A 19296-nucleotide genomic window follows, 5' to 3' on the forward strand; every position below is an offset into this window, starting at 1 on the left:
ACAGAACTAGAAGAAATGGCTTCAGGATGTGCTGTGGGAGGTTTAGATTGGATATTGGGAAAAAATTGTTCACTGAAAGTGTGGTCAGACATTGGAATATGCTGCCCAGGGAAACTGTGAAATTCCTGGAAGAGTTCAAAGGATGTAGGGAATGTGGCATCTAGGGAAAATGGTTTAATGGTGAACACAGTGATGCTGGGGTAATGGTTGGACTCAATCACCTGAGAGGTCTTTTCCAACCTTCATAATTCTACGATTAGAGGATGGAATCTTCTGAAATTTCATGTCATCTTTTAAAATCAGGGGTTTGATTCACTTCTAGGTACCTCCCCTCAAGGAGCTAAATTTCCCCTTTGTACTTGCAAAGATCCAGGAGTAATTTGAGAAGTACCTTTGTCCTATGAATTTGGACAATCGGAGATAACGATTAGTGGTACAGATTTCTCAAAAGCGTCGTTTTGCTGCGCGATGAAAGACGACCGCAAACTCATTCCACCACCTAAAATTAATCCCTTGCGATGCTTCCCAGACTTTCCCACCCTGTTGGCTTCCTGTGGGACAGGCGGCGGCGGGGACCCGGAGGAGGCAGGCAGGCAGGCAGGGTGGGGGAAACCCGTCCAAAACCTGCCCCCATCCTTGTCCGTGTAAGGCAGCACTATCCCTTTAAAAGGCGGCCGGCGGGCGGGCGGCGGCGGTGACGGCCGGGGCCATCGCCTGCCCGCCGGGTTTTCCCCCCCTTCCTGCCGGTCCGTCGCTCGCAGCCCGTTAAAAAGAGGAGGCAAGATGGCCGAGCTGGGCAGCAAGGGGGTCACGGCCGGGAAAATCGCCAGCAACGTCCAGAAGAAGCTGACCCGGGCGCAGGAGAAGGTAGGGGAGAACGGGGGCATCCCCGGGATGCGGGGCCGGGAGGGGGCCGCGGGTACCGGGGATGACAGCGCTCCCCGGAGCAGGGATGCGTCTCGCAATGGGAGCTTGCGGGGGATGGCAGCTGCCTCCCCTGCCTGCGGAATGAGGGCCCCTTCGCACCCCGGGAATGCCGAGTGTTGGAGCGGGGAGCGCTCACCGGCCGCCTGCGGAAACATGGCATCGGCTTCGGCCGGGAGCGGGAGGGAGGACGGAGCGCCGCACGCTCGTGTCGGATCGGCAGATGCTTATTGTTTCAACAGGAGGAGACCTTCCCGTTGTGGCATTTAGGTTGTGCTCTATGCAGCATCTTCCAGAGCGGCTCTGTGTTTTGCCAAAGCGCTAAATGCGTAACCTCAAGGATGGTGAGGGGAGGGAGACGGACGCTCGCCCCTTATCTTCCAGCAGCATCGCGTGATAGCCGCTGCTTGCTGCGCTGACCTTGAGCTCCTCGCTTTGGAATGCTGCTGCAGCCAAAGCCATACGGCCTTTAAAGATTGTGCCGATCCGCTGAGAGAGAGGGGGATTTTTGAATCCCGGGAGCCCTTTCGCTGCTCTCCGCCCACCCCTGTGCCAGCAGAAGGTGCCAGGAATATGCAATGGATACTTTTCCTGTTCATCTCTCTGGCATGCTGCATCTGATGCCAGATGCCTGCTCCGTGTAGGGATTATCGGGCGTTTTACGCAGGGACATTGATCAGCTGCTTTTATTGCAGGCACGCTCGTCTTGGTTTTCAGTGGTTTGCTGTGAGATGACATTGACTGAATAAGGACTGGTGCATCTTGGTGGGAGGGCGGGCGAGCAGATCTGCCCACTGCTGCTCGTGTTTCCTGGGAGTTATCTTTAGCAGCTAGATTTAATCTAGGAGGGTTGGGATTAAATGCAGTGCTGGCCTGAGCCTTGTGCCAATCTCTGACACTGCTGAAAAACGCTGCTGGGTCAGAATGGCAGCCCAAACCACTTGGATTTCATGTTGTATATGCTGCATCCAGTACTTTTAGCTCACTCACTGAAACTGAGAGCATCCCTTCCTTCATCTTGTCCGACTGCTTGGAAAGAACCCCAATGACTACCAGATCCAGTATGGAGCTGCAGCAGCAGGGTCCTGGCTTCACTCTGTACACAAGAGTGAGCATGGCCACATCTGTGGTTTTCTTTACCCTACTGTTGTTCCAGAGGGGACAGGACAGGGAATCTGGTCCACCTTGAATTCATCACAGATGCTATCTTCATTCTGTGTTAGCCACCAGATGGCAAACAGATTTGTAGTTAATATTAGGGTAGGTGGTAGAGGCTGAGCTCCTGGGCCTGCCGATGAAGTTATTGTATTTAGCAGCTTGGAACCAAGTGTGTCCTGCCAAGCCCTGCCCTGCCTCTTATCGAACATACACAGCTTCTTTTCCTAGGGAGGATTTTCCACACATTTCTGTCAACTGTTGATTTAGCTCACTTCCTTGCTCACGCCCTGGTGGTGTTTGGGGATGTGGGAATGACAATAATAATTGAGACTTAGCTGTGTATTTGCACGATCTGAAAACAGTTGTTTGTCTCTTTGGGAAGAGAAAAGCACAGCTTGTTTTCCTCTAAGGAGAAAAGGAAAACAACCCCAAAGCACTTGCTAACACAAATTCTAGACCCTTCATGTGTTGTTATCCTGATTCAAACAGTATAACTTTAATCTCTGGGCTCTCAAAAAAAAGAAAAAAAATGGCATTGCTTACTTCATCACCTCATTTGCCTCTTCATACTGCTACAGGATTGTCTGTAACAATTCCTCTTTGGTGAAGCATTCAGTATTTTACCCATAAGGGACAGACTTTCACTGAGGAATATACATCTGTGTTAACTTTCAGGTCGTGAGGAGAGATACAGCTGAATATGAAGTGATGTGGAAGCACCAGTGGTTATGACACTCTACACTTGCAGTATTTAGTTATAAATTGAGATACTCTGTTTAGCAGGAAAGGTAAACTCTGTGTCAGGAGATAAGGACCAGGTGTTAAATAATTAAAAAAAAAAAAAAAAAGTAAACAGAAGTGTGCAGACGTGGATCTGGTAACAACTGATAAATGTGTTCGATTTTTGTGAATATATTTTGACTAGGGTAGAGCTTTTCCTTTTTGAGGCTTAAACCAGCTGACTGTTCCTTTTCCGTATCGTATTTTGATTTGAATCAAGGATAAAAGCTATTCCCTTGAGAATATCTCCCTCTCAACTTAAGCCCTGAGGCTTTGACCTCAGCAGTTTTCTTCATGGTGAATTTCAGCCTTGTGTTAAGCAAAGAATGATGTCTTTTTGTTCAGTGCAGAATTCACACTGAAACGCTGTACACATCCTTTTTTCCCTTCTGAGATGCCTATTATGTAAACCATGTAAGATACTCCTTCAGAAGTGTTATTTGTTTTGAGCCTTTCAGCAAAACTGTTGGCTATTTTTGGAAGACACTTGAGCAATTCCATAGGAAATATATGATGGAATGGTCAACTATGCTTTTTAAAATGGGATGGACACACTTTTAACGTCCATCTCTACTCAGAGGTAGCCTCAAGTACAATACTTGGAAATAATTTGCCAGTTGTCCAGTGAAATGTATCAAACAAGTTGATGCTGCTGTCCAGGTAGGAACATACCTTGCAGAAGGAAGTCATGCAGCTATTTCTAACTCATATAACCTTTTTCAACTAATTAAGAAATTTAGGCTGGAAATCGTGATCTAGTCATCCTAAATTTAGCTGAAGGATTTTCAGACTGAGATGTTGAGCTCTGGACTTTTCACAATTCTAAACTTCGTAAATATGAGTAAAAATGTAATGCCCCCAATATCATGGTGTCTTAGAGGAGAGCCTAATTTGCAGCACTTTTAAACTCTTCCACTGAGGCTATGAAGTTTTTTTATTCTTTATGTCTGTAATCCATCGTCTTGGTTAAAGTTTGTTTTTCTGCTTTGTGACCAGTTTTTATCTTAACACTTGTGAAAATTTAAAAAATCTCCCCAATTTCCACAATTCCCGTTTTCTTCTAATAATGTCCTGTTTCTGAATGTGTCTATCTGCATATGCACCCTTCTGCTTTGGACAAATTCAAACAGCTTCTTGGTGACTTGATGTGACCTTCTGCATGTTAGGCTGAGGTTCAGTGTGGAAAGAAGTTATTGGCTGTATGGGCACCAATTGTTGATTTAAGCTGCATACAAATTTATAGCTTTGTCTGAGGAGATGAACTGTAAAGTTGACAGAAAGAAAGAAAGAAAGATTTTTATTTTTAATTTTTTTTTTTCCCCCTAGGGAGCTTTTTTTTTGTGTGGAGTAGAAAGGAATGAACTTATTTTTACTTAGATTGAATGTGGGAAGTTTTTATATGGTAGTGGTGGTCTCTCACTCTCTTTGTGTTACAAAGCTGGGCAAAATGAGGAGTCTGTGTTCTGTGGCATGAACAGACTGTTGTATTATGTCATGGGTTTCTGCTGATGTACCAACAAACCAAGACATCTCCTTTTTTCCCTCTCCATCCCCAGTCAGAGGAGAAGGCTTTGTTTTCTATGCAGGACCTGGTAAAGTTTAGTTTGGACATCCAAACTCCCTTGTGTTAGGGGGTCACATTTAGGTCATAGACTGCGTTTATAGTCATGGACTCTGACTTGCCGTGAAATATCACTTCTGCTCTCTGTTCTTGGCTTTGTTAATTCCACAGATGTTTGCCCACATCTGTTTGAAGTTCTCCTTCTTAAACCATCTGTCAGAGCAAAGTTCTGCTCTCCTCTGGCTGCACCGTTCAAGGGGGCTGGGCTGTAGTCTTGGTCTCACAGATTGTAGTTTGGGTGGAACAGGGTTTGCAGAACGCATGGTTTGCATTTTGAGTTTGCCCTGATAAGATATTTTTCCTCCTTCTAAGTCAAGCTCCAATAGGTGGAGTATCGCAGGAGGAAACACCTGGAATGAAATTTCAGCCCTGTTGAAGCAGCAGAGAGTCCACACTAAGGAGCAGTACCCAAGAACCTTAAAGCAAATTTAAATACAGCTATTATGAGGATTCACCTGTCAGAGGCTCTCTGCTCTGTAGAAACTCTGCAGATGGGGAGGGAGCCTTTCTATAAAAATGGTAGATGCAGAAAGCTCTCTTATTAAGAGGTATGTCTTGACTGAAGTTCCTTATTGGTTTTCCTTTGGGAGGGTTCCTTTTATCTCTTCCAAGATTCTATGGTTTTTTCTTGCCTTTGCAGAGGGTAGGGTGGTTTGGTGGCAGTTTGCCTTGTTGTGTCAGTGAAGAACAAATAGCCTGAAGAGCTACAAGTATTGTTCACCTACTGATCTGGCAGGAAAATTGATGTGTTTTTTTTTTTCTGGGGGACTCTCCAGATGACAAAGACGGGGCTTTTTACTTTGTTAGCTTGCTTTCTCAAGAATGCAGGGCTCAGGGGACGGGTAGAGTCTCAAAGGTGCTTCATGCTTAAAGGTTGCTGGAAAACAGGCACTGGATACGAGAGGAAGATCTGAATTAATGCCCCTAATGTTCAGATAATTCCAGTATGAGCTCAGACTGTATTACTGGTATCAGATAATCTGCATGGTACAGGGAGGAGGTGAAATAGGAAACCAGGCTCCACATGTCTCCTTGCCCATGGAATGGTTTGATTGGCAGGGCACTTACAGTGCCGTGCTGAAGGTGCCCTTCTGTCTGGCTATTGGCAACAGATTTCTTATATGAGGTAGAATCTCATGTATGGATGAATTTTCTGATTGGAAAAGGCCCAGCCCTATTCCTTGTCACTTTATCTTTCCTGTAAATTCTAGTCTTGCAAACAGTCCTCTTCAGTGCAGTTCTTGTGAGATCAGGTTTATAAAGCAGGATCTAAAGATCTCTTTTCACTGTGGACTTTTAAAGAGGCTCTAGGCCATACAGAGTTACAGACCTCATCTCTCAGGGGGTGGCATCAAAGCTTGTCTGGCCTCTCCCTCCATCCTGCATGCTGTTAGGCAAGGTTTGTATTTCCAGGCACTGATGTTTGTTTTCTGTCCAGCATCCTGGTTGCTCTTTGCACGTGATTAGCAATTGACAAGGCTCTGACCAAGGCACTGGGGAGAGCTGGGTGCATCCTGACATGTTCAGCATCTAGCCTGGACTGGGGTCTTTGGGAATAATGCAAGTTTCCCTTTGTTCATGACTCTTTAGACAGAGACACAAGACGCTTTTGCTTGGGATCAAATGTATAATAAAGCTCTGGTTCTAGAAACATTTGGAATGACAAGAGGAGGGTCCCTTAGGTTTACAGGTATTAGGGTGCCTGGTTTTCCCTCTGTAGTGGTGGTGGCCAGACACCTGAGCTGCCTGTTGTGCGAGTTCTGCAGCTTTGGAAGGATCATCTTACAGTCCTGGCTGTCTACCTGTACACAGAGGGATCAGCCTGGCTTCCCAGAAGTTCTGTGCTAGCAACCTGACATGATCACAAAGCCAGTCTCAATTTGCCAAGCAGAGCAGGCAGGTCTGTCACCCTGAGCTGGCCACAGCTCAGCCCCCTTGTGGGCTGGCCCATTCTGGGTGTGCACACCAGCAGCTTCTAATGGGGGATGTGATTGTGTTAATGTTGACCAGGAGACTGTGCATTCTCTACCCCAGAGCAATGAGATGGGAACAAATATTAAAATAGGAATAAAGCCTCCTTGGAGCACTCCTGGCAGGTAGAATAGTGCAACAAGGTCCATTCTGACTTCAGTCTCTATTTTAGCCTTCTCTTGAGGGAATAGTAGTATATAGTGAATGCATGAGTTCCAGTAAACCCGTACCATTCTGGCATTTCTACTGCTGAGCTAAAAGGGGACATCTCTCACAGGAAGGGGTTGGGAGAGGGGAGAAATTAATTTTCATTGTCTCACTAGTCAAAATAATTTTTAAATATTGTATTAATTGAGTGCTTAATAGTGTCAGAACAGGAGAGAGGAACCTCTGCAGATTTGCCTGAACTATTGGCAGTGGCATAAGGATGAATAAATCTTGTCAGGTGTCTTTTCAGCAGGTGCATCCCAGTGACTGGTGGACCTCAGACAGTTCAGGTTTCCCTGGGCAATTTCCTAGCCTCTGAAGCTGCTAGATCTTCACAAAGCTGGCAAGTACTGCAGGGTAGGTCCTGTGCTGCATTCCTGGAGAAAAACCTGAAATGTATTTATTAGCAGAAAATAGGATTGATGAGTTTTGGGTTATATTTTCATCATGCCATCTTGCTTGCATAGTTTTGTTTCTTAACTGCTACTCAGAAAGTACCTCTCTTTAGATTTGTAGTTCTCTTTAGATTTGCAGATTTGTGATCTGGAGGAACAGAAGAAATCCTTCAGCCTGATGAAGTTGTACAGTTTATTTTTTTCCTCCCTTTTTCTCTCTCTCGCTTTTGTTTTTTTTTTTTTGGTTTGTTTTTTTTTCCTGGGTTTTTCCTTTTTTTATGTTGGGAGCTTGAGATCCTGAATAGGAAGGGTTTGCCAGAGCAGGCAGTTGCATTTTGTGGAAAACTTGGAACCCAGAGCTTGGGGCATTCACAGACCTAGACAGAGGTCTCACAGAATCAGTATGAAGCAGCTTTATGAAATGAGGAATAGGTACTGTGTTTGCTCAGATCTCTGCTAGTACACATGTGCAACATTGAATTTTCTATTGTTTAGGCTGGGTTGGAGTGAACTTTACTCAGACCTGTGGCTGGGAGGTTGAAGTTGCTGAAAGTTGGCGTTTCCACAGAAGTGCTGTTGGGGGAGTCATGAAAGCCAGACAGTGTCGCCTTTCTTGTTGTCCCATCCTTTACAAGAAAGGAGAAGTCTGGATGGCAGTGTGTTCTTAATATAGGCTGCCAGGCAGGATGGAGAGTGCAAACTTCACCAGTAAGGAGGAAAGCAGCGCTTAACAGCAACTAATCCCTCTGTGAAAACCGCGGGCTGTATTTAATCTCTTGATATGCAGAAGTGCTGTCCTCTCTGCAAGGATTTGACAGGCAGTTTCAGAAAGCTGGTAACCTGTTCTGAAATTCATTATTTTTTGGTGATTCTGCATTGATCCTGTTTGGTTTGTTTATTTTAAATTGATTTAGAACTTTTTGTTAAGCTTGGTTTAAAAGCCACATTAGTTTCTCAGTTGTTTTCAAAGTTAACTCTTCAGGAGGGAGATTAGAGGTTGATACAGCTGAAGTACAAACATTTTTCACTGGGCAATTGCTAATGCTCTGCTTTGGAACTGTATTAGACAGAGCTGATGCTTGTTTGCCAGCAGGGATGGAAAGGGAACTTCAGTGGTACGGAAACGACAGTGTTTGAAAACACAGTTGAAGTGTTTACTCTTTTGTTTGTATTTTGTTGGGTTTTTTTTCCTTTGTACTACTACTTTGTACTACTTGGCTTGATTGCACATTTTATCAGGCCAGAAACAATAACATGTGACTTAACCAACTCAGTTCTGGGTTGGATGGTATTTGCAGAGTGAAACAGCAATTCTTCCTTTTGGTTTTACTTGGAATGGTGCTAGCAACAGATGTAAACTTATACCTAGGAGATGTAAAGACTGACATTTGAAGAAAATGTAGATCTCTGCATCTTTTTATTTAACAGACATGCTGGTCTTGTAGCTCTCCAGTACCACTGTAGGTGAAGTTAACTATTCCTGTAAGTTGTTACAAATTGTTAAGTCTTGATCCTGCCAGCTCTGTGAGTCTTGAGTGTGGAAGGACCAACCTTATTTCCATTCTTGCTTCTTCAGTCATTGTGGAGAAAAAATGGGCAAAACCTTGAGGGGAAAAAAAGAGTATGTTTTCTACAAATACAGGAAATTCCTTTCCTGGAATTTGAATGTTCAGCTGATTAATTTGGAATTTTCAGGCAGTAAAGTGTTGTCTTGGAGAACTACTCTTTTTCCCCACCATGAGTGCAACGTGAACCCTTGGTCCAAGAGTTGAGTCTGACACGCAAGGCACAAAAGGGGTTTGAGTTATTGTACTGAGGGACAGCATATTTCAAAGGTTGCTTGAAAATATGGTTTTGAAAAAATTCTGTTGAGAGAGATGGCAGTTTCTGTAAGAGGAACAGTGCTCAAGGAGAGTGTAAAATCATTCAGACAGAGAAATACACTTGGGTTCTGTACTGAAACACTCCTAAAGGTACAGTTTCCTCAGCAGAGGATTGAAATGGCTATTCTTCAGCATATTAAACCGACCTCTGCAGCAGAAGGATACTAGGGATTTTTCTTTTTTTTTTGTCTGTTTAGACTGGACAAATATTGTGAAAGGCCAAGCTTAACTGTGTGTTAATAAACTTGAGCTATTACAAGTGCTCACTCTGATAATGTTTCCTACATCATGCATGCAGACAGTATGATTATTTATTAGTATCTGCAGTGTGATTGCATTATGTATTGCCAAAAAAGGCCATTCCCTATTCTGAAACAATTCCAATATAAATATTGGACAGTCTCAGTTAATAAAGATAATTCTGGTTTGTTTCAGTAAAACTGTATTCCAAAAGACTTAAAAGGGTTTTCAGATATTTTTGCAATAGTTTAATATGGATTGTTTTGTATGCAAAGGTGCAGGACTGTTTTTGAACAGTAATATTTTTGTCAAAATAGCTGAAGAAAATGGAAAAGAGATGGTCTTTCTTTGGAGAGGAAGAACAGTTTATATGCAGGGCTGTGAGGGTGGGGTTTGGAGACCTGACTGTGGTGGGAGTCAGAAGGTCAGAGGGGTGACGTGATCCATCAATCACAGAGCTCTGGAATGGTGTGCTGCACCCAATTGCTCATGGTCTGGGACTTCTCTGTGAATGGATATCAGAGTCAGTTGCCAGACTAGAACTTTTTGCCAAGCTGGAGGGTTTTGCTCTCCTTATTCCATGACCCTTGGTGGCCATAAATAATTCAGGGAGGAAGTGTGTGTTTTCAGGGCTGGATGCCCTTACCATGAGGCTGTGGATATAGTAGGTTAAAAGAGCTGCTTTGTCATGCTGGATGAAGGTGACTTAGAGCTGGAGTGTTTTAGCTGGAATGTCTTCTGAGCTGACAGTCCCAAGTCCCCAGCTGAGGCCTTAATGTTTGCGGAGGCTCTTTGGGGAGCACTTTGTGGTGATTTTCCTCTCCAAAACCAGTGTGGCCCAGATTCTTAACAAGTGCTCTGGCAAAGAAGCAGATGGACTTAACACTCATTGACCGCTGAGGACTTGCCTTATCAAGCCTGGTTCTCTAATTTGCTGTTCCTTGTCCTTCAGCTCTGCTGAAGAAAAAGCAGTCCTCTTGGGTGAAAAGGAGAAGAGCTGTTCAAAAGCTGCTAGGGAAGAATCAAGAGTTGATCATCTGTTGATCCATATGTTCACACTTCAATGGGACAAACCACATTCTGTAATTCAACCTGGCCCTGGAGGGCACTGTTCTAAATCCCCCATGGCTGATCCCTTGCAGCTATCGCCTTCCAGCGCAGGGAATTCCAATGGCTCATCCAAACAACTGTGTCTTTCCTTTGCCCCATGGTGCATGCCACGTGTTCCAAATCTTTTGTGCATTTGAGAAGCTCTCATTGTTCAGCAAGGTGGTTGTGAACCCATGAAGAAGCTTTACTGGCCTCTTAAAGGCTCTGTGTCCAGCCTGTCCCTTCTGGAGTCCCCCTCTAGTGTTGTTTTGCCTTATAAGAGCTCTTTGGCTCCTCTCCCTCCTAGCATGCACCTGCTCCTTTATCTCTTTCTCCAGCTCAGTCATGGCCTCAAATGCCTTTTATGTTTTTTCCAGATTTGGTTGCTTCATTTTGCATCAGGGCCAGTGTAAAAATAAAAATACCTCTTGCAAAAGTATCAGCATTTAAAATGAGTGTTGCAGAGGGGGAGGAAGAGGAATTGAGAAGGGGAATTTGTGCAAACAACACTATTTATACAATCTATTCCTCTTGCTAGTGTTACTGTTGGCTATAGATAGGGTTTAATTAAGCTATGTTAAATGCCTACCCAAGTAATAGACGTTGATGTTGTTGAAGTCCTGTTGCCTGGAATGTCACATTGATGCCAACTGAATTAAATGATGCCATTTGGCTTTATTAACTACAGAGCTATGATGTAGTTACTGTCTAGCTCCACAGTTGTGCCACTTTTTTTGGTCTCTGACTGGTGTCTGCTTAAGGCTGGGGCAGACAGAAGGGAGGGTGGAAATTTACCTTCTTTCTCAAGACTGAAATTTCCTCCTTCTTTATTTACAGGGCATTGATAAATACATATTCTCTCCAATTTCTGCTTTGTTGAACAGCATGAACTTGGGAATGCAGCATTTTTAGTTGCATTTTAGCTACCTAATTTTAAATGCTAATTTTAGCATTTTAGCTGTCTGCTTTGAATAAGAGTAGAAAAAAAGTGGAAAAGTAGAAAAAAATTGCCCCCAAAGTTATGAATTAGGCATACAACTGGATATGGTTAAGATGGCCAGGTGTCACCAGCACACCTGAGAGCTGAGAGGTCGTGGTCTGTCTCTGGGGCAGTTATGTGGCAGAGTGTTGGTGGAGGGGTACCTATGTGCAGTTTGTGCACCCAGACTTGACAGACTGAGGCTGACCTGTGTCTCCTGGTGAAGCTGTGTTTTCAGCACCTCAGGAACTGGGCCATCTGCTTAAGGTGTCAAGATTAAAACATTCAAAGTCTGAAAACTCTGGCTTAAGCTCTTAAAATTCTTAATCTCCCACACTTCTTGATGCAGGTGCCTGCTTGTGACATTGGTAGGTTCTGGTGGGAGAAGTGACCACTTCTGAATGGTTATTTTGCTGCCCTGTCTTCTGCTCTATGCAGCTGCTGCTGGAGCACTTTCTTTGTCTCTCCATCCCCCTGCCTTAGATAAAGTCTTCTCTTTACAGACTGAAGTTTAAACTGACCCAGCTATTCCTGCTGAGGCAGCTGCTTCACATCACTCTTAAACCACCTCTACCACTGAGATGTGTCATCTCTAGCTGTACCTCTTCCTCTCTTCTGGGGGGGACTAGAGGGAAACAAAAAGTGTGGGAACAGGGAAAAGACTAGCAATCCACAGGGCAGTGGGATGGTTCCTGAGCTGGGGCATTGGCCTCTGTCCCAGCTCAGCTCAACTAGATGTGTAGCTATTAACCAGCTTCTTAATTTTATGTTCTCTTTAGCTTATATTTTGACACTCTGAAACCCCTGACTGAAGGCTATAAAATAGGTGAGGAAAAAGTTGGAAATAAAGTTTAAATCACATTTGCCAGGATTTGTTTTTATTCTGAAAAGGGTGGTGAAAAAGCAAGACATTTTCATGTCCTTAAAGATAAATTTGGGGGGGGAGGGAGAGTGAAGAGTAAAGGGTAGAAGAGGGAAATATCTATGCTTTCTTTTTGACTGCTAAAATCTGTAAAGAAAAGGAAAAGATAAATAAATAAAAACTTTTTTTTTTTTTTTTCCTAATAAGCTTTTCTTTAGCAAGGCAAGCTCATGCATTTATAGAAGGGAGAAAAAAAGTCCACTAAATAACACAGTGAGTTAGACCTGGAGGGAAGATGACGTATCAGTTGAATAATTGGGGATGGGTGGGAACATAGATATATTTAAGAAAGAAAAAAGCAAGAAATAATTCTTGTTTCAGTTTGTTATATAATGTTGGTTTTAACTGAGAACCAACCCTTGAATTTGTGCTGGAGTACAAACATAGTGCTTGGGCTATACCTACAGGGCAGACATAATGCAAAATGACCTAAAGATATGAGAGAGAGAGGAGTAACATAACAAAATGAATCAACTAATGTAGGAGGAGCCTTTAGAAAGAACCTGCTTTTGAAGGTGCTTGGATGGCCTCGGGGTAGGCAGACACTGAACTGCATTGCAAGTGTGTGAGCGTGGCACAGTGTGACTGCAGGGACCAAGCATCCTGCCAGGAAGGAAGGGAACTGCTTTTCCATGCTGTCTGTCACAGCTCCACTCCTGCTATAGCATCACTTAATTTAGACCTGACTGACGATAGGAGCTAAACTGCAAAAACAGTGGGTGAAGAGGGAGGGAGGAACAACCTAAAGTGTTGAACATAGTGAAGGGACTAAAATCTTCATATAAAAAAATCCTGTAATGTCAGGATTTGTGTCAGTGCTAGATGCTCACCAGAGGCCCCAGCCAGTTTACCCTCTCGAGGCTTGTCTTGTTTCTAAGTGCCCTCTGTGGAAGAGGAGATGCTTGGTTTGAGTCTGTGTTTATAAAAGAACCTTTAATCTTAACTGATTGGCCACGTGCAAAGAGTGTTTGCAAAACATCCGGAGAGCCGGGGATTTATTTGTAGCTTTCTGTAAACATGCTGTAGATTGCTTTGAGGAAAATAACTCTTGCATCCTGGAGGTCTGTTCTTGTGTTTTCATAAGCTGTCAGTATGGCTGTCTTCTGGAGAAAAGTGGTCCTTATAAAGGCTGCTATTGGACATATAGAAGGTGCATTAATTTTCTCTTAAAACAGTGAATACAGACTTTTAAGAGAAATCTTTGCTTCTATACAGATTTCAGTTTAGGTCAAACTATTCACCTATTTCCAAGGCTGGCTTTTTGTTGCAGTGCTGTTGGGCCTGTCTTTCACTTGTACTGGCCTTTTTGTTGTTGTTAGAGCAGTTTCAGAGGTTAGTGCTATATCTCAGTCATTTCTGAAAGTCACTTGAGTGATTTTTATGTAAGAAGCCACATCCTTAATGCTAGTGTCCTAACCTAATTAGTTTTGGTTTGTTTTTAATGTTAAGTGGCAGTAAATATAAATTTTTACTGTTGGATGAAAACCATTGTTTTTATCTTTGGTTGTTGAATTCACTGAGTCTGAGCTCCTCAGGCTGGCAGGAATGGGTGAAAAACCTGTCCCCCTTCCAGACTGTTCATGCATGTGGTGAGCTGACTGAGACCTGCTGCCCAGAAGGGGAATGAGGGATGAGGATACAGTGGCACTGATTAATGAAATCTAACTGGCTCTTTTCCTGGGACAAACCAGAGAATTAAATGACGTTACAGTTCCTTGCCACCTTAATTTCAAGGTGTTTGATAGGTGCTAATAGCAGCTTTCTGTTTCTGCTGGTTCATGGTGCACCAGTTTGGTTTCTCCTGCAATGGGTGCCAGAGCCTCCTTTTCAGCTCCTGCTCCAAGGTCAGTGGTGCCAGGGAGTCAGCAAAGCAGATTGTTGTGATGGGGAAGAGTCCCAGCGTCCTTGGTGTTCCAATGCACTGACTTTTTGGCAACTTCTGTATAGTATGGATGCTAATAACAACTTACCAGGTAAGGAGGGGAAAATAGTGCTTCTAGCTCTTTTCAAGATGATAGTCTTTCACACAGACAGAAATTATTCATCCAGTGTCACTCTTAAATTAGGTGAGATGTCATCCAGGGTGGTAGGAGGAAGGGAGGGAACACTTTGATTTAGGACTGCAGTAAGTTGCTGTCTAGCCAGGTGTATTTGAGTATGCCAGGAGACTCAGCAAAAGTGCCTTTTCTGCAGTAGTCACATCCTGTTCTGGGGACTCCTCTCCATAAATTGATTATTTGGAGGCTCTGGAGCATAATATTCCCAGTCATGTTACCTGCAGGGTCACCATGCCCTCTAACACAGCTTGCAGACAAGAGAGTGGATTTGCCCTGTGTTATGTGTTTAAAGAGCATTACTCTGATTATCCAGGAGGGTGGATTAATGGGAGTTAATAGATACTTGAGGAAGGAAGGAAGGGAGAGGTGCTCAGGAGGTGAATTTGAGCTGGCAGACTTGTTAGCAAAACAGTGCAGTCTGCTTGGGAAAAAGTCAACCAGAGAAGCAGCTCTAGGGAGCTGATCTGCCCTGAAGAACTTGAGGGAACAGTAAGGTGCTTGTGTGGGAAGCTGGGTCATTAAAACTGTCACTAGTGAGTTGTAGTGATGTTTGAGGCACCCAGTACAGTCTCCTGGAATAAAACAGAAGGAAAATAAAAGATCCTTCTGTCCTGAAAAAACTTGGTAGCTAAACTGGAATTGCTCTAAAACCTCTGTTTCCTATTTCCAGCCCTCTCCCATGGTGTAAGGAGCAGAGTCCTACTTGGGGGGACACTGGGATCTCAAATGGGGGGCAGCTGGATGCTACACAGAGCCAGATCTCTGCCACCCGTGAGTGGGCAGGGCTGGTGGGGAGCTGCCCGTCTCTGGGGTGGACAGAGGAGGGAGGCCCTGTGGCAGAAGGGGCTGAAGGAGTCACCTGGCCATCAGAAACCTTTTGATGTTCAGTGTCTGAGAGCAGCACACTGTGTTGGGAGTTGCACAGGCTGCTTGGGGAAGGGAATGGAAATGTTCTCCTTGTCACAAGAGAAGATCTGATTGTGTAAAATGAACAAATGTGTTTTAGGGAGAGGAATAGAAAAAGAGGGTCCAACTGCACCAGGGGTAATGAAGAACAGGAGAGAATGAGGGCTGGAATGGGGCTTCCAGGGGAGGAAATGAGGCTTTTTTCTTTAGGGGAAGTGTCACTAGTGCCAGCTCTTATCTAAAGAAGTGCTACTTTAGAAGGACAGGAAAGAAAGGGATTGCCTAAGAAATCCCTAGAGCGTGATGGTCTGCCTTGTTTTTCTGCAGCAGGTGTTGGTGAGGGCTGAGTTCTGCTCTTGAACAGGTTCTCACCACCACTGCTGCCCTTGGCAGAGGCTGCCTGTGCAGTGTCCCCCGTGCCTGTCCTCACAGCCCTGTAGACACAGATGCTGAGCTCCACAGTCAGCAAGGAGCAGCAGCACAGTTTGGTTGCCTGGGTGAGTTAAGGTTTCACCATCATGAATGGAGGAGCTGTGAATGAAAACCAGGATGGGACAGTGGAGTGGCAGGCCTTGGTAATAAAGGCCTCCTTGAGAGCCTGCAGTGTCTGCCTGCCAGCCTGCAGTGGTGGGCTGTGGGAAGGAAAGGGACAGCTGACCTCTCTGCTGAGGGAGGAACCCTGCAGCACATTCTTCGAGCCCAGGGATGGCGTGGGCCCGAAGCCAGTCATGCTGTAGGTATGGAACGGTATCAGAAGCCTCAATGGATATTTTTAGCCAGAATGAGTAGGGGCAAGGGTTGAAGGGGCCAGAAAAATATGAACTATTCCTGCATTTTCAGTCTCCTGATGCTGAGGAACCAGGTGTCCTTTTTAAGGGATGACTAATTCCGTTTCATGGAACGAAGAACAGAAAGAAAAGCATTTTTTTTTCCTCATCAGATGAAACAAGTACTTGTTTTTAGAGGTGAATTTGTCATGTTTGGAGCCTGCTGCCTTTAGAGCTTCCTCCTCTGTTCTTCCTTGAGCTGTTAGTGGATCTGTGGCACTAAGACATGTCTTTGTAACATAAACATCAGCTCCCTCCCACATGGAAAATCAAAAGACTTGAGTGATGTCCCTTTCTTTTTTAAAAAAGTAGGGTTGGAGTTGGAGGGAAGGCTGTTCAAGCAGAGAGCATCATTCATTTGCTCTGGTCTGTTACTGTAGGGCTGGTTATCAGTGCTGGGCTGTGCATAAGTCCTCAGTCCTTCCTGTTCCCTCCCTAACCTGACCCCTCCCATTCTTCCTCCCATCCCTAAGATTTTTTTCTGTGATGAAGCTATAGGGGAAGATGCAAAAATAGGAAACCTGGGGTCTGAAAGATGTGCAGACTCCTGTGCCGTGCTTAAAGCACTCCCTTGTAAGGAGTCTCTGGATGGTGGGAGATTAAAATGTGGAAAGGAGGGTGTATTGAGACAACAAACTCTTCTTTAATTTCTTCCTTCTGCTGCTGCCTCCCTTGGTTTTCTGACTGTTGTAACCTTCTGATGATATTTTTATTCACAGGGTATTTTCTCCAGTAATCATGGTAGCCCCGCTATTCTAACCCCATGTGCATGTACCAACCCAGACAGAGTTTTAGTGTGTTATCCTGAAACTGTGGCCAGGATAAGCAGGGATGCTCCTTTTTACAGCTATGGCCAAGTTACTTGTTCTCTAGAGGTCTCATTCTGACATCTTCAAATAATGAAGAGGAAGTGGTTCTATGTTGTGGTGGAAAAAAGTCTTTGAACACACGTGTGTGCCGAACCTTCTCACGTAGCCTGTTCTCCTGCTGGCAGTGCTGCTGTCATGTGGGTGAGACTGCCCTGCTCTCTGTAGCAGAAATGTACTGGGTTTGTGTTGTCTGTGCTGGTGAAGATTGGCAGAGACAGACTGCCTGCTTTCAGTGAGCATCTTTGGTTTATTTGTGTCCCTGCTCTGAAGTCAGAGATGAGAAAGAAAGTGTTTTGTGCTTGCACTGGGGCAGTACCAGTGCTGTTGTGTGATGTGCTTGTTTCTTTTGATACAGAAGAAGGTTCTGTGTGTGTTTCAGAGGAAGATGTCCAAGCATTTTACACTCGGCTGCAGGTGCATGTGGAAAAAATAGCTGCAGCTGGATCCTCCCCTTCAGAAGAAACTGATGATCAGCTCTGATTCTGCATTTATTTCTTCCTTTCATCTGCTTAGCTAAGCACCTAAGGCCTAGATAACATCAGCTCTGCATCATTCAAGTTCCTACTTCCAGTCCCACCTTCCTTTGGATCCCCCACGGTAATCCCCAGCCATCTCTGCCCCTGGCAGACAGCCAAGGGCTTAAGGCTCAGATACCCTCCTCAGCTCCTGAGAAGGGCTTTCCCCACAGAGATCCAAGGGGAGCCCTGGGAGCCCGGTCCTGTTCCCAGCTCCTTTTCCATGTCACAAAGGGTGCCCCTGCTCCAACTGTGTTTTCGTGCTCTTGGAGAACCTGAAGCTGTCACATCAAACACCTCCTCAGAGCTTTGTGTCTTCTAATCATTTACTAGTCAAAACACAGCCAACCCTTCCTCTTCTAAGTTAAGACTTCTTTCTCAGGATCTGTGGTGTTCCACAGTAATATCTATTTAGTTATTATTCTAGGTCTTCCTTGTACTATTTTTTTCTTTCTCTTCTCATCGTCTTTAGCCTTTGCCTATGGCAGCTGTGCAATCAGACCAGAATCCAGATGAAGCTGCCTCTTTGAACCTAGCCTGCATTTAATAAAAGGGCTCTGGTTCTTACTGGGGAAATGACATTACTGGGTGCATTGGCTATTCTTTCATTCAAAAGTTTAATTAGTGATTTGGGCAATATAGAGTCATTTTAAGCTCTTAACTTCTTTCCAAAGTACATCCTGACAGCAGCTACCACAGTTGCAGAATGTTCTCATCAGCCTGAGAAACTGTCTGAAAAAGCTGCATAATTCTAAAAACTTTTTAGATGTAAGAATAATTCTGCACTAATTTAGATGATACCTCTTTAAAAATCTGATAATAATGAAGTCTCAGAAACGCAGTGCTCTGTTTCTTGGAAGGTTTGTCCTGCGTGGCTAACAAAACCTACCCCAGAAATGACATGAACTGTAAAGATATGTGGTAAAGTTGGTTTGGAGCTTTGCCATTAGAGTTTTATCTCCATGATATTGGGTCATACTCTGTGTGGCTTAGAACAGTAGATTCACACTTTTTTTATTTTACACACTTGAATCTCAGTGAGAACTTCAAATCTTATAGAATGTGTGAATATTGAGGTTTGGAAATTACTCCTAGTGAGCAAAGCCAAAGTTTTCAGTCAATTAACTGGTTCCTAAACCACTGAATTTGAATGTGTTTGTCTCAATATCTCTATCTTCCTATAATTAAGAGTTTAAAAAAATTTGAAATGCTGAGACCAGAATTCAACATCTTATCTTGAAAAATAAAAAGGCTTGGCAGTGATTCTCCCTCTTTAGGAATGGGTGGGAAATTTTTAGTGTTGAAATACAAGTTTATACAAGTTTAGCAAGTCTGAAGCTTGTTGTTTTCCAGATAGAAGCAGGAGACATTCTGCTGAAATAGCCCAGCCTTTCTAGTCCTTTAGCCCAAAATCCCCACTAACTGGTGTGACAGTGAAAACAACGACCCAACAATTTACGAGAGGGTCTAAGTGCAGCAGTGCTACTTGGAAAATCAATTCCACCCCTTGTGAGCCAGGCTGGGAAACCATTGGTTACTTTCAACCCAACCTGTATTGCTATTTTTAATTGAAGTTTATTTCTCAATCCTGTTTCAGCATTAAGCCCTTGTATTCTTGGGCTAGCACAAGGAGGGACAGTGATACAGAGGAAGGAGAGAGAGTGGGAAATGAGGCTTTTTGAGTATTGGGAAAGCTTTTAAGTATTCATGACCTCTGCAAACTCTGTGCTTTGGGAATTTCTCCAGTCTAAGGCGATTTTCTTTCCATCCCCTGAGCAGGATAGTTCCATTGTGGAGATGAGGATGGAGGGGATGCTGTATACATCTGCGCTGGAGAATGTACTTCAAAGGAGGGTCCTATTGTTTCTTGCATGAGATGGATTAAAGCAGAACTTTGACCCTGGAAACTGCTACCATCAGGTCTCTCAGAAGTGATTAGGTGGCAGTATTTAT

The 19296-nt window shown here is 44.1% G+C and overlaps 1 protein-coding gene across 13 annotated transcripts in view; it reads left to right on the forward strand.

Moving 5' to 3' along the window:
- The first annotated feature begins 673 nt into the window (after positions 1-673).
- The window catches only part of BIN1 (bridging integrator 1), a 91239-nt gene continuing 72616 nt past the window's right edge, over positions 674-19296 (forward strand). For 3 of the 13 annotated variants that reach the window (XM_015634977.3, XM_033515982.1, XM_033515983.1), the window contains exon 1: positions 682-867. In XM_015634977.3, coding sequence (XP_015490463.1) covers positions 784-867 — 84 coding nt within the window. In that variant the 5' untranslated portion in view covers positions 682-783. Of the gene's footprint in view, positions 868-19296 lie in introns of all 13 variants that reach the window. The other 10 variants (XM_033515985.1, XM_015634987.3, XM_015634991.3 and 7 more) reach the window with 5 other exon arrangements.

This window comes from Parus major, chromosome 7 (genome assembly GCF_001522545.3).
Source record: "Parus major isolate Abel chromosome 7, Parus_major1.1, whole genome shotgun sequence".
In the NCBI taxonomy this organism is placed as follows: domain Eukaryota; kingdom Metazoa; phylum Chordata; class Aves; order Passeriformes; family Paridae; genus Parus; species Parus major.